The sequence below is a fragment of the Syngnathus scovelli genome, chromosome 17, assembly GCF_024217435.2.
Source record: "Syngnathus scovelli strain Florida chromosome 17, RoL_Ssco_1.2, whole genome shotgun sequence".
Classification (NCBI taxonomy): Eukaryota; Metazoa; Chordata; class Actinopteri; order Syngnathiformes; family Syngnathidae; genus Syngnathus; species Syngnathus scovelli.
Window position 1 is genome coordinate 4685629 of NC_090863.1, and position 15666 is coordinate 4701294.

Sequence of the window (15666 nt, forward strand, 5' to 3'; positions counted from 1 at the left end):
CACCCCTGTGCTTGTTCACCTTTTACCAAATTGCATCATTTTTCTTCTCCAGTGTATTGCACGCTTGAAGCAGTTAACGTGTGACTCCATTAGTTGTTGTAGACACGTGTAAATTGTTCAGGTGATCGATGTTTTTTTTTTTTTTGGTGCATACGGTATATGTGGACTTCATCAGAGTGTGGTTTTTAATGCAGACTTCTCAACCATCAGTTTGAGGTCTATGTTCGGCTCTTTTCCCAACAGGGTTGAGGTGAAGCTCATCAAATGTCAAATTTGCTGAAAATATCGCCACTTGGAAATCCAAAGTAGAAATGGAAGCAGGACAGGATTCAGTCCACCAAAGTGCAAGACCTGACCTATTATGTGACACTTAGTAAAGAAACAAACCTTTCTGTTCCAATTAAAGCTTTGGTGTTTGGCCTAATGATTTAATCTTTATGGTCTCTCGTTTCTGTCCAGTTGTAACGGAAAGTGTGCATTCTGGTTGTTATTTAAAAGTAACTTTAATTGCTTTGCAGCTGTTACTTGCCCATTTGTTCAAACTAAAATGTACGTAGAAAGAAACAATTAGGCTGGATTTAAACGACGTAGGTTCGGAATATACGGAATGGGATGTTTTCATATCGGTTAAACATCGGTGAGTTAAATCGTTCGAGAGCTCGACCAACACAAATCAACAAGCGCTAATGGTCACAGAAAAACGTTCGAATTTACCTCGACTCCATGGCGACTGGGCTAGTCCCCAGGATACGTCGTGGAAACGTCTCGACAACCAGCGATCTGTTAGCCAACTAGTCTCCGAATACTTATCTATATTTACCCAGTGACTACTCAGCCATAATCCGAAGAGACAAGTGGATGGACGTATTGATATTTGAAATGGCAATTATCACCTGTGCTTGCCAAAAAGCCACATTACTTCAATCACAGACATTAACAGAGTAGAATTTCAAAATCTGGTTGACAATACTTCTGTGTATAACCAGGAAGGTTAGGTTTAGCTAATTGTCGTTCAACTGCATCTCCTCTGTGAAGTCATTACATGAACTCTTTGGCACCCCTGAAATCCGAATGCATACAAACCTCTTTGTATTCCATGTGAGTAATACCACATGAGCTTTAATCTATGGAGTAGCATGTTGGGGGAATCTTGATGAAGCGTCGACTTTGTCTTCAGATTTGAATCAAAGCTGCGCTGGCTCCTGTACCGACATCCCCCCGGGGCGCTGAAGCGAATTTTCCTTTTGGTCCGAGAGGCTCTCGTCCCTCGGATGCTATCATCGATGGCTAACTGACTGCTGCTGTTTGATGCCGGTCATGTCTCACTGCCGAGCGAGCTCATCTATCACGGTAAGTGTGAATGGCAGTCAGGGACGGCGGTGGATCAGAGGAGAGGAGGGCTAATTCCAAGCAAGCCTTCCCTCTCTCCAACTATATACTCAGCAATCTGTGCCAAGGCGAGTCCCTAAAAGCAGAATGGAGACCTTGTGTTTTGAAGCTCCAGATGGGCTAAAACAACAACGGCCCACACACCTGCAGCGTTCCGGGGGGGGGGGGCTGCTCATCCCGTGATGTTACGTAAGAAACGGTCAGAGCTTCTCCCAAAGTTAGCCCTGTCAGTTTTAATTGCTGTTCGAGGTAGCATTTCAATTCAACAGCAAGAATGTAAATGGCTTGTAGCAGTTGTCATTCCCATGGTAACTGCGGATCACTTTCCTCACCAGTCTTCACGGTCTCGGGCAGTCCGCAACGTATTCGTCGAATTGGATCGAATCCCTCCCGCGTGCTATGCGTGGAATTGATTGAGCTGCGTTTGTTGTCCGTGGCTATTTAATACCAATGAGAAGCATAGAAGTTGAAACAGAAGATTTCAACATCTTTTATTCATAAAACTACATTGACATTAGCGGTGATTTGAATGGCGGAACAGCTTATGTACAACAAAGGCTCGGAGAATGGACCATTCACTTGACAACAAATGGACCCGGCTGAAAGAGGATGCAAGCCCGTAGAAGATGCGGCAAGAAGATAGAAAACCAAAGTGCCATTAGCTACAGAGTTTGGTGGCCTCGTACTCCACGTAGCTCGGTTGCCTGGCGCTGAACGTCTGCAGGGCGGTGAGGATCCTGCTCACGTCCGCGCCGGAGAGTTTAAGTCGGTGGCGGAGCAGACAGGCGAAAAGGTCCACGTGGGGGGCCCCGGGAGGCGAGAGCCGGTTGACCCTATAGCGAAGCTCCACCAGCTGCAACAGAGCCGAGTCCTGCGATCCCTGAGTGTACGGGTAGTCGATCTGCAGGATTAAGTCCTGGATCGCCTCAGGGTCAAAGTGCATGCTGTAGCCAAACAGCTGCATGCTGTTCACTTTCATATAACCCACGCTGTTGGGCGGCTCGGTCGCCTCCACCGGGTCGTAGTCCACCGAAGCGTTCTTGGGTCCCGTTGACGCGCCCTCCTTGATACGGCTTCTCAAGTAAAAATGCACCGTCTCAAAAAAGCTCTTCCGCCTGTTCCCGAGAGACAAGGTCCAGTTATAGCAGTCCAAGGGAATGTCCAATTTGGTCCGCTCCCAGTCGGGATAGCCGTGTTGTCCTATGGGCATGGTCCAGCTCTCCGAATGGCTGCCCCCGAAAGGATTGACAAAGAGCGAAAAAGCCGGCTCCAGGGTGCTGTTCCTGCTCAGACAAAACTGCAAGGCCAGTCCAAGGAGCATGTGAACTCTGCTGGATTTAACCCGGTTGCTCTTCAGGGTCAGCAGCATTCGCTTCCTCCACGACGGGTCGAACCAAGTGTTTATCCGCACGTCGTTGCTTACGAACACGGCGTGCAGAGTGATGCGCGGATCGCGTCTCTGGAGGAGGTAGCGAAGCTCCACGTCGTGGAAGTCCCGATCGCTCTCCAAACCCAGATAAGGGTCCGTAGGGTCTGGTACGGCGTGCCTGCAGACTCCCTGGTTGAGGGTGAAGCCGGGATTGCAACCGGAGCAGCGCGTGCGGTTCTCGGCCGAGCAAGACGAACAGCGGGCTCCGTCACCCGTGGAGCACGGGATGAGCCCTTGGCACGGCGGTTGACTATAAGGGCAGGAACATCGAGCGCTCTCGTCGTTGTAGACGCCCACTTGGTTGTTCTCGCTGCAGTATAGGATGGAGAGGGTGTAGCTCAGCCAGAAGTGAAGAGACCTAGGAGACAATCACATCCATTGTTTCAACCACTTGAGGATTTTTTTTTTTCAAGGTACAAGAGACCTCACTTAAATTACAAGGACAACTTGTCTCTGCTCTTATATCTCGTAAACATGGATATGAGACAGAGTAATGGGTGTGCCTTTGATTCTTTTTTTTTTCCTTCTGATTACGATCATACAGTTTGATGAATAAAGACAATATTTTTGATTGAATTCAAGGGAGACAACAGATGGGCACCTCCAATTACCCTTAATGTGCTTACTATATATGATACATACTTCACATAAGAAAAAAAAATATTTACATTTACAATACAACTTGTAAGCACATTTTTATAGAAATTTAATAAAGCCGTAAAATAAATGTTTCAGAGAGACACAAACAATAAAAGAAACAGCTGTACCTACTGACCCGAAACCAATATGGTCTTATTTTATTTTACAAGCAGTGAGTGTGTAATAAACAAGTCTAATTGGATTTCAGACTGAGGAGGCAGTGTCTAAATTTGACTAGTGAGCTAGCGGGCCAAGGTTGTGTAATTTTACGAATGTCCCTCCTACAAGTAGCAGCCAACGGTGGCTGTGACAATCTGCTAAAGTCTATGCTGAAACAGCAGCTGAAGTAAAAAAACAAAACAAAAAGCTAGAGCGGTAATGGATAACAATGGCCAAAGCTGAGATTTTTGAAAAAAAAAAAACAGTAAACAGTAAATGGACTCCGTTTATAGAGCACCTTTCAAACTTGAACTTACTCGGAGTGCTTTTACAGCGTTGACGAGCTTGCAGATAATGACGAATGGTGGCTGGCACGGAAAGAAAGTATATGGCGCATTCGGACAGCTGATGCTGCGAGTATCGCCATTAGTTTTGGGCTTCGGATAAAATTTCGGGAGGTCAACGAAATCTACTCTTTTATTGAGCTTCCAGGATGTGGCAGATTTGCCAAATCAGGAAATTCAACGCGATTGTCATTAGAAGCAAGTATGAAGCACCGTATTTTCCGCACTATAAGGCGCACCTAAAAACCTCAAATTTTCTCAAAAGCCGACAGTGCGCCTTATAATCAGGTGCGCCTTATATATGGACCAATATTGAGCCACTACAGTAGGTGTGTCCAAAGTCCGGCCCGCGGGCCAAATATATATATCTTATATATGGACAAAGTTTTAAAATGGGCCATTCATTGAAAGTGCGCTTTATAATCCAGTGCGCCTTATAGTGCGGAAAATACAGTATATCAGAGGCAGAAATTGAAAGTATTGGCAGACGGAAGACGGAGTCGCCCCATTCCATGTCAGTGGCCCAAATTTTGAAAAATGATGATTCAGAAAGCAAATGGCTTCTGACAACGAAACGTTTTTCATCGTTAGCATCATTAAGCGGCTGCAAAAAAGTCAGTGATGAGCAGCAAGCAGGCACTTGAAGCTTCTGCGGAGTCCCAAGGAGCTCTCACTACAGGAGCTTCCAATTAGAAGATATTTTTGCAGTGTATATCCACGCACAGGGTTAAACCTTTTCAAAAATGCAATTAATCAAAACAAACAGATTTTTTTCGGCTTGTGGTTGCCACTTATTTCATTTTGTATCTCACCTCGGCCTCTGCAGGACGATTTTGGGCTGTTTACTGCACCTCTTGCTGAGGCTGAAGAGCTTGTTGATGGTGCGGCGAGCTTTGGTGAAGAGCCGCTGGCTGATGGTCTCGAGTTGCCTGTAGCGTTGGAGCAGGCTGGCATCTGTCCTCCATAAGTGCTCCACAACAGATGTGTTTACAGCGTAATGCGTCGGCAGCTTTCCAACAAAGCTTTGGAATTCCTCTGCAAGGACAGAAGAGCACCAAGGGGCAAAATTTGCTGCTTGGGTATTATACAGAAAATAACAATCTGAACGAAAATACCCAATACACTCATTGTTTGTCTCGGAAAAGCAAATAGCTCAAGGAATTTTTCGGTATTAGTCGGACGATCGGGACTATTTAAGTCTGTTATTCTGAATTGTTTGGAAACAAAAAGAGACTTTAGAACTCGTATACAGTGAATGAACGTCACCCAAACACGGTGACAAGAGAAATGGCGAATTGTGAGCAAAGCAGCATTCTGCCTAAAATCCCAAGCAATCCTTTTAAAGTGTTTTTCCTTCCTACTCAAGGGATGGGATAACCTTGATTTTTAGTGGAGGCCATTTTATTCATGCCCCAGAACAGATTAAATCAGATTTTGTGCAAACCTCTGGGTATTTTGCTCACTAAATGCCAGTTGAGGCCGCTAATCCAATCAGGCACGGTAATGTTGTGTTTATAGTCACGATAGCTTTGTTTCAAAATGATGCAATATTATATTATTAGGTCCTAGGGCGCCAAGCGTGCTTTGTTTGATCGCTGGACCATTTATTTGTGCGCGAGCCAATTTGCCGCGTACAAAGCGGTAGGGAATTACACGTGGGAAAATGAGGACAAGCTAGCTTCTTAGTGGAGGTCACACAATCAATTAGCAAGTGTGACACTGTTACAGGTACGTTTACAACACCTGCTGACAAGTCCGGTCACAATTTAGCTGCAGTGGCAATGAATTACCGTATTGTCCTGACTATAAGGCGCACTGGATAACAAGGCGGGCTCTCATGAATCAAGTCTGTCCATTTTTGAGAACACGTATTGATTTGATTTTATGAACATGTATTTTTTATTTTCTTAGAGTCCGAAAAATACGGTGGTCCATTATTGGAGTCATTACTCAAATCAACCCTAGATTAAAATGATCTTTGAGTGACCTTCTTTTCCGCTCCATCCTGGCCCAAGAGCCGCACGCTGTGATCTGACACTTTGAGTGACAGATCATTTGATTTAAAGTGGCAACACTTGACAGCCAGGCAAGAATTTTGAACGAGAACAAGACGTGGCTGTTCTGTTCGTGTTAGCGTTCAAACGCGAAATCTTTCAGAGAACAAGGGCCGAAAGTTCAGAAGCATTTCAAGCGGCGCTACTCCCGCCGGAGCTTGTTGATTGCACGAGTCACGCTCGCTGACATTTCCAAATTACTTCTAAGGGCAACGATAAATCACGACCTCCGACTCACCGGATGCTTCAAACTCCAAGTTGCTCCGCCTCCAGGCCTCTCTGATGCGCACAAGGTTGTTTTCCAGAGTGTCCAGGTCAGCGTGAGGGCAGTTGCACTGTGGGAATTCCACCCTGCACTCACACCAGCATTCGTTGTTTCGGCACATAAAATGACCCTGGGATTTACAGCCAATGTAGTCGAGAGCCGCCTGAATGAAGTGGCTCCGCAAGTAGCCGGGGAGGACGACCTGCAGCCCTGCCGAGCGTGAAAGACAGCAGGACCAAGGCAATTATTAGAGTGCCCCTGCCAAAGATGAGAGAATCAGGCCGCTGCTTTATAATTATCGTCAACAAATGGCAGGACAGCGGTGACAAACTAATTGCACGGCGGACCTGATGGATTCGACTCTATTTAGGTCCAATATCGACCTGGTTGTTCAATTCGTTAAATGGCTGCAGCAGTTGATTTTGACGCCAAGAGATTCTTCCAAAAAATGTCCTGCTATGAGTAATGACCTCCACTTATGTTCCTCTTTTTAAAAGGCAGATGATACATTAAGGCCCCATTGAAAACATCCATTTGCTTTCAGCTGAGTTCTCCGAATCTCTTCAATACACAACAATGTGAACGAGTCGACCCGTAAAATTCCGATGGTCCGATTCGTATACAATGAATAAAATGGCTTCTTTTTCGGTGACTTGAACTGGAAGATGAACATCAGCCAGTGGGCGTTGAGAATGTACTTATTATTTCACGCACACAATGTTCTTTCCACTTAGCTCTGAAAAACAAGTTGAACAAAATCATTGCGGTCTACTGGCAGCCGAACGGTACAATGCCGCCAGCTTACAAAAGTAGCATCGGGGCCAAACGGCTTGCGAGGAACTCGCTATACGTGTAAGTTGTTTACTGCTAACGAGGCAACTGGAACGCTGATAGTTGGACAAGTTGCAACGGCCCACCTAACGCACGATTGTTTTTGACGCAGGACACGAAATAATCACTTGTGAATGATTTCCCAGCTAGACTCCCAAGAGCTAGGATAAGCCAATTAGTGTTGCTTCCAGTCTACGGGTAGCATATTTACTGCGGAATTACTGAGACATGCTGCCGTTTACGATGCATTTCCAATCCTCCATTCATTTTTGTCTTTGCGGGTGATTCTGCTTCAATTTTTCACTTTTCTCATCATGTCTGATTGATCTGTGGGTTACTGCACTAACAACAAAAAAATATTCCGTTCGACAACCAAATCCTGTAATATGCTTTTTTCTATTTGATTTGACTGGACCTTTATTTACTCAGGTAATAAGGGAAATGAAAAATAAATATACAACAAACGGTACAATATAACCTCATGAATAAATAGAAAATATATTTATCCAATAGGTCCAAGATTTTCATATCATGGACTCATTTCTTACCTTGTAGCTGAACCTTATTTTCTGGACTGTGAACCAGAACCGAGCTGACGGTGTCCAGATTGTCGTAGTTGCTGCATCCAAGTGGCCCGGTCCTGGTTTCTGTCACCTGCATCCAAATAGAAAAAAAATATATATCTACGTGCTTAAAGAAACTCATCTTATGTCACTTGATCTTTCAACAGTCCATTTTTTCTACCTCAAATCACATTTGAATGCAAGTAGTACACTGTTAAGGAAGGTCTTCCATTTACAAGCCTCCTCAGAGAGGCATTAGCGAAGGGAAATCTACTTTGCTCCGACCACCTAACATCAAACGCAGTCGCTCCTAACTTCATTCCTCGAGTAATTGACCCCGCTGTTGAGTCTAGAAATGTTCATTTTGCAGAGGCTCGACTTGCAAATCCTTCCTGACATTTCCAACATTATACCTTTTGAATGAAAGGATGTCAATAGAGGCTTCTGCTAAACCCGACTCCCCACCCCCACCACGCCATCCTCTCATCTGCTACTCTCCATTGAATGGAAAACAGTCTAGCCGGGAATTAACGGGATGATATCGCAAATCGATCAAACCGACAGATAACCGCAAGAAGATGTTTGTGGGGTGGCACTCGTCTTCATCAGCAGCTATTCACTTTAGCATCTAACGTTTTAGCCTCGGGCTGATGTATGCGTTCTCTCTAATAGCTACTTTCGACGTTAAAACGGATGATTGGTGTTTCCGTCGTGAGGTCTTGAAACGGCTGCACTCGTCCACTCCTCTTAAGCTCTCCTTTGGGGCTGCCATTTATAATCCTTTGAATTATACTACAATGAAGTATAGCTTTCAGTATTACAGTGAGGTATTTTGCGAGAAATGGATGGCAGTGATCTAACAACTTTGAAATGCAGAATAAATGGCTTCCTCGCGTCAGGCGCACTCAATAAACATACCGTATTTTCCGCACTATAAGGCGCACCTAAAAAACCCTCCAATTTTCTTAAAAGCCGATAGTGCGCCTTTTAATCAGGTGCGCCTTATATATGGACCGATATTGAGCCACTATAGCAGTATATATCTTATATATATCTTAAATCTTATATACGGACAAAGTTTTAAAATGGGCCATTCATTGAAGGTGCGCCTTATAATCCAGTGCGCCTTATAGATGGACAAAGTTTTAAAATGGGCCATTCATTGAAGGTGCGCCTTATAATCCGGTGCGCCTTATAGTGCGGAAAATACGGTACATGTCGATTCTATTTAACAGTGACCACGCATTTGTCATCCTTTTTTGAACGCACCCGTATAGCAGTAGAGGCGATCTGGAGGTGGTGAAGTCTACGTAGGGTGCTTTCTCTGTCGGTGAAGTAGGATGCCGCCAGCTGATGGAGCGCCTCCAGCGTAATTACCCCGCTGGTGTTGTCGCTTTTATTGCCCTCGGTCGCCACTGGCGGAGATTCCTGACCCAGCTTCCTTTTGTCCACAAATATGGTTAGGGATTCTTCCCCTGGTGACGAGAATACGAGCTTCATTAGCGTCGACGGAGGGAGCGACACTAATCACCCTTCGTTAGCATCTCTCCATATTAGATTGAAAAGTAGTAATTAAGCGCTGTGGAGGAAGTGACACTTTGGATGAATTGAGGGAAAGTCAGAGAAAAGGAACGCATTATTTATTCATCATCATTAATCACAGCCATTTCATTGTTATCATTATATCAAATTTGCCGGTGCCATTGGTACCAAAGAAAATCTGATGTAGTCCAAATTATAATGTGTCTTTACAAAATGTAATTAAAATGAAGAAAATTGTTTTTCTCTCTCTCCATCCTCATAGACAATTGCAGGGCACATCAAGATAAACGACTATGTACACACTTTAGGGAAGAAGCCTAAAAAGCAACAACCATTACTCAGCACAGAATATAAATATATGTCCGAAATGCTTGCCCGTGCGTTGTACCGTACCTCCCAATGTGGCGGCGAGGAGGAGATGGGTGCCATATTTTTTTATTAGACTCTGGGTAATTGCGTGCAGGGTCGGCCGTCTTCCCAGCTGCCGGACGGTGTTCATGAATTCGGGGTCGAGGGGCACGGTCAGACCACGACCGCCACCGAGACTGTCTCGTTTCTCCACCGCCAGGCTGTTGACCTTCCATCGACCAAACTCCCTGGAGACACACACACACACACACACACTTAGTTGGCTGCAGTGATATTTGTCACCTAGTCACTGGGTGAAGTCAATGTTAGAGGTCGTTGTGGCTGGCTGATACTTTTCTATGATATTGGTCTTATTATTCTGAGCTGCTATCATTCTAACCCAATTAAAATTTAATTGAAAGGTTTGGATGGTAGTCTTAACTCACTCACTCACTCACTCACTCACTCACTCACTCACTCACTCACTCACTCACTCACTCACTCACTCACTCACTCACTCACTCACTCACTCACTCACTCACTCACTCACTCACTCACTCACTCACTCACTCACTCACTCACTAATTGATTTTCCTGTGAGATAATTTTCTTATAATACCTTTATTTAGACCGCAGGTGTCAAACTTAAGGCCCGGGGGCCAGATACGGCCCGCCACATCATTTTAAGACAAATTGTGCATCAAATTTGTGTGTCATTAGTAGAATTGCAAATTGTCTTCACTTTGAATAATATCTGTTTTTTTAAATATTTGACCAGTTTTTACTCGTCTGATTTTAAAATGAGTTATTTGTCAGTTTGTTTTGTAGCTTTTACTGTATATAATATGAGGTGCTCATACATTTATTTGGGTTGAAAGTCATAATGGCCCTCCAAAAGAAGTTATGACTACAATGTGGCCCGTGCAAAAAATGAGTTTGACAGCCCTGATTGAGACAATTCAGTTTCCTCCGGAAACAAGAAGGACCTCACAACAGTCGTTGCTCGGAGCACAAAAAAAAAAAAATGGTCATGACTTTTAAAAAGGAAAACACCACGTGGACTGCAGCTCAGTGTCTATTTCGTTACTGTAGTTCAAAGAAAAACGCAACTTTTAACTCCTTTCATAGCCTGTGTGCAATTTTCAATAACGTTCCTATTCCATTTGCGTCAACTATGGCTTCAAAGTTTTAATAACCCGAAGTAAAATACTGCTTACTTGAAGACGAGATAATTGTATCGAGTTTCTAAGGCAACAGATCTCGAACTTATTTTCCAAACCTGAATCCTTTCAACTCCTTTGAACGAAAAATGATTGATTTTCTTGGGGTTTTACTTCTCCGCAGTCAAGTATGGGCTGATGAGGCCCAGGTAAATTAGCACGCAGTCAACCTTCAGCATGAAGTTCGACCCTGCCTCCATTTTCCAGCTCAACACCGATTCCATCGTGCAGCTGCCATTGTGAGAATGCGGCGTCACAACTAAACCCAGTCAAATTGTTAGTCTGTCTCATGGACAAATCACGGCTGAACATCTCTAATGGAGTGCTGCGGACCACTCTTTGAAAGCTTGCAAGAAAATCGATTGGCCGTGAAAGGACATGTTCCAAAATGATCATTAGATCATGGTTTGTTCGCTCGGAGATATAAAAGCCACTTCGATCCAGATAAAGAGTCCAATTAGTTAAAGTGTCATTCGAAGAACATGTCATGATCGTGTTCTCAGAGGACAATTATATCTTCGGGGTGGGGGGGAAGCAAGGCCAAAGCATTAGCTTGGATTTACTGACAAATCCGACTTTGGCATTTATGGAATCTGAAAGAAGGTGTTCCCCGCACAGAATGAACAAAATACCAATTAGCGACAAGTACTGCAGAGACACTTGTTTACTTCTTACACTAGGATCATTCGGCACGTACCTCCGAGCAAGAGCAAAAACGACATCAAAACTCAAGCCAACTCTTTAGGATACTCAAATTCAGCATATAAAATGGTTTGTTAAGTTTAGCTAAAGAGCACTTGTTCAGTGAATTAAGTCCAGGACAAACTTTCGGAGAGAGTCAAAATGGAGAATGCTCGCGTTCAACTCCAAAGACGTATTAATTTACTGTGTGTCATAATGACACAGCAATCCCACAATTGTTATTGTCAATCCAAATATATGCTGATTCAGGTAGAAAAGAAGCGCAATTTGACTGGGAGGACAGGCAATCGACGCATTGAGATGTTCCTGCCTCTCTGTCAAACCGAAATTGCTTCGGCGATGTCGTCGTCCATACATTAAACTCGAATGACACCGCAAGTCCCATTTTTACAAGATTGTGTCAAAACATCCCGCCAATCAGTGTTTCTCTATCAACCGGCCTCATTGAGTCGAATCAGCGAACATGCCATGTTGGATGTAATTGGGGATTACGCGAGTCCCCCCCTCCCCCTCCCACCCCGGGGATACAAGCATCCCAGTAGGCAATCTCTCCGATTCCATCGCTGTATTCACCCCGGGATTGCCACTTGTGTGATGATGAGCATTCTTTGAAAACTGCTGCAAGTAAACAAGTCTCATTATGCACTTTGCAGACACGAATGTCAGCGAATCGAACCTGTTATTGTACAATATTGCAATCCCACAGTGCTGTTGACTCTGACTCCTTCTGGGAGGCAATCATTGTCACGAGGAAAGCTGCTCAGCACACAAATAATTGGGGAAGCGGGACAATGTGTGGGGTATGCCATTACGGCCAATCATCCTAAAGAGTCATTGTCCACTTCTGATGGACACAAGGAAAAGATTGTTTCCATCCAGACAGATGATCACGTGCACTGTGCACAATCAATTGTGGTGAAAGCATCTCATTGGCCAGAGAAAAGGTGAGAACATCCAAAGAGCAAATAGTAATGACATGCTGCTGGATGCAGGCCTGGCAAGCACAACACGTCGGGCTCAGTAAATTATACGCCACAGAGGTGGGAAGAGCGGCAAGGCAATGTTGGCCCCAAGGCAGCTTCATATTGGACACTCGGTCACTCCAAATCCATATCTATCCCTTTGGGTCAAATATACACTGAAGGAGTGACTCCATAAGGATAATTTGGACTCTGAGGTACCCGTTGCAGGTATAACTGTAAAAGTGAAGTGCCAATAGAACCAAAACAGTACCTTTGAGGAGACCACACAATTATAATTCCAGACAGTGCTTCTCTCTGTCTCTGTCTCTCAAATGATTTGAAGTGTTTTTACAATGCAGCAAACTACCCAAGTCCGGTTCTGGAGAGCCACTATCCAGCCTGATTTACATGCAACATCCCTGATTGGAATAATCAGAATCGCTATGAGGCGTTTGCAAATCTTGCTGAGGAGATGGTCATTTGAATCAGGTATGCTACCCTTAAAACGGGCTGGACCAGCAGAATATGAGAGAATATTGTGATGGTTTGAAGAAAATGATTGCGCTATTAAATAATTTGCGTGTGGCTCAGAAAACGTATTAAGGACATTTTGAAAGGCATCATATTATGAGAGCAGCCCTTAAAAATCCGCCGATGATTGCCAAGCAGGTATTCAAAAGCTGTGTGTTATCTGAGACGCTCTGAATGCATCATATTCCATAGACATAAATCTGGATTTCGGCCACCTCTAATCCCTAATTTACAAGGGAAAATGTTTGCAGGGCTCCGGGATATATGGATTAGTTTTCAAACAAATAAATATATATATATATATATATATATATATATATATATATATATATATATATATATATATATATATATATATATATATATATATATACGTACACACAAAAAGGGGTCACAAAGTAATTTTTTTGGGTGCTGGAAAACTGGGGATTGATATGGACGGCCTTCAGGGTGCTAAAAATGTGCTAAAATGATTTTGGCAAAATGCGTGCAGTTTCTAACAGGCCAGTTGGTGTCGTAGCGAAATAAAGCCGAAAGAACAGAGCCTTCCGCCGTCAAGTCATTCTCATGCAAGACAACACATCATCCCCCCAGCGCACAAATTACCACTGACGCTTTTTGCTACTTCGGCTAGGAAGGAAGAAAAACGCAACGGTTGGTCATTTGTAAGAACTCATGTCTCTCATGGAGAACCTGTGGTGCAGCCTCAAATGTTCTTAATGATCCTTTTGTCAGGATGGAGCTACTTCAGACTTTTTTGGAGAGGATACTGCGTTTTTTTTCCTTTTCTAATGCATTAGAAAATACAGTGTATAATGCAATATTATTGTTTACAATTCACTGGCTAATTGAGCCCTTTGTTTGGAGATAATGACTTGCGGTTTAAATGTAAAAATAATGAGCAGCGGTCATACTCCTCCTTGTCCACAGACTTGAAACAGTGTCAGAAGAGACCATGCAGTCTCTTCTCGTCAATGATTTCATATCTGCTCTAGCTAATTATGGAAGACAGTCAGGAAGGACCTAAAGAGCTGAAACGAGTCCATTAAAAGGAAACAAAATCCCAGAAGACTTGGTTTGGGCAGGCTGGAGATTTGCCAGCAACAAAGAAAACAACACAAAAAAAGTCTGGACATTGCCCCTAACTCGTCCTGAATGCATTTCCACCACTTTGCAAGCTGAGCACAGCGTGGAGCCCGAGTGAAGATTTCTCCTTGCTCTTTTTCAGTCTGAATATGTCGAGGCAGCTTGGCTGCATTTCACAAATCTCAGCGTTGGCAGGTGTGATACCTGCCAGGGCAAGCCCGAGAGTGGGCAGCCTTTCAGTACGTCTCCACAGCTGCCGTCACTGATTCATTCCACCCTGCTTTTCAAGTGGCGTGTTAGGTGAGATGAGAAATGACAAGCGCTGGGCCAAAAATGCATCCATGTACGCACACCTCTCTCACCTGTAGATCTTGTATCGGGTGCTAAAGCCTTGCTGGTGCCTCTCCGCAGCCTCGGTGAACTCCAACGACTGCTGGAAGGGTCCTTTATCCGACAGAAGCCATGCGAGCGAGCCGCCCGGGGAGCCGCCCGACGGGACGGCGGCTCCCTCGGCCCGCGATGTCCGGCAGCAGCAGCAGAAGAGCCAGAGGCCGAGAGCGGCGCCGCTCCATAGCGGAAACAGCCGCTTACGACGGATTCTCTGACGGCTCATGCTTCACCCAACGACACCTCATTCTCTCCGGGCTGGGAGGGTCCAACAGAATACTTTGCTGACAATTGCGCCTTTTCGAAAAGAATCAATCAAAGTGTGTTTGCCATGACTCACCTGACTTTGCAAAAGAAGACCAAATGATGGACTCGTTAGGAAGTGAAAGCTGGCATTTGGAAAAGATGTCCAAAGGGCAGCGAGGGCTTTTTTTTCAACTTGATTCCCGCTCTGGCTCAACTTTGTCACAACGGATGGACCCCCTCCCCTCCGAGTATCGGCGCATCCCTCCAGCGCAAGTCACTTGATTCCAAAAAGTCAACGGAAGGGTTCATCCCCACGCCAGGCATGGCGAGCATGGCTGTTGTTAAAGCTCCTGTTTTTGTTTAGTTTGACCTCCCATCCTATTTTCATGCAAAATTCTGCGTACGCACTGCTGCAGCAGCTGTTCTCCTCCTCCTCTTCCTCCTCCTCTTCCTCCCTCTGCTGTATGAATGAGCGGCTGCTCCGACCGACACAGAGAGCTTTTTCTCTTCACCCCCCCACCACTTTTCCCCCACCTCTCTCTCTCTCTTTTTCTCAGTGAGGGGGGGGGGGGATGATGTGTACAGTCTCAGTGGATTGCGGTTGTAAGGACAGCCGGATGATAAGCATCAGGAATGCTTTCGATCCGTCGACAGCACCTCGACATGATTGCTCCTCATTATTTGGGGTAACAGCAAGCTCCGCCGGCGTTGAAATGTGTTGAAATGAGTTGAAATGAGTCTTATAATAGGCTCATTATCACCCCCCTATCTTTCCATTTTATTGTCCTGTGCCGCAGCTTTACAGCCGAGGGCTGAAGGAAGGCGCCCTCATATGAAGATGGTATGCTGCAAAAGAGCGGAGGGGGTAATTACTGGTCATCATCACACAGCGGCTTCCTTGACACATTCAAATTAATTAAGACTTTCCAGATTCAGAAATCTCCATCTTTTGGGAAAAAGTCAAGGATT

General features: G+C 44.7%; 1 protein-coding gene across 1 annotated transcript; it reads right to left on the reverse strand.

Annotated features, from left to right (window-relative positions):
* Positions 1-1855: 1855 nt before the first annotated feature.
* LOC125984485 (BMP/retinoic acid-inducible neural-specific protein 3) lies at positions 1856-15189 on the reverse strand. Its single transcript, XM_049746387.2, has 8 exons — positions 14792-15189; positions 14427-14709; positions 9609-9811; positions 8943-9148; positions 7659-7764; positions 6253-6489; positions 4773-4995; positions 1856-3176 (listed from the first exon to the last, which is right to left on the reverse strand). The coding sequence occupies exons 2-8, from the start codon at positions 14675-14677 to the stop codon at positions 2048-2050; spliced, it is 2355 nt and encodes a 784-aa protein (XP_049602344.1). The 5' UTR covers positions 14678-14709; positions 14792-15189; the 3' UTR covers positions 1856-2047.
* Between the last annotated feature and the right edge of the window lie 477 nt (positions 15190-15666).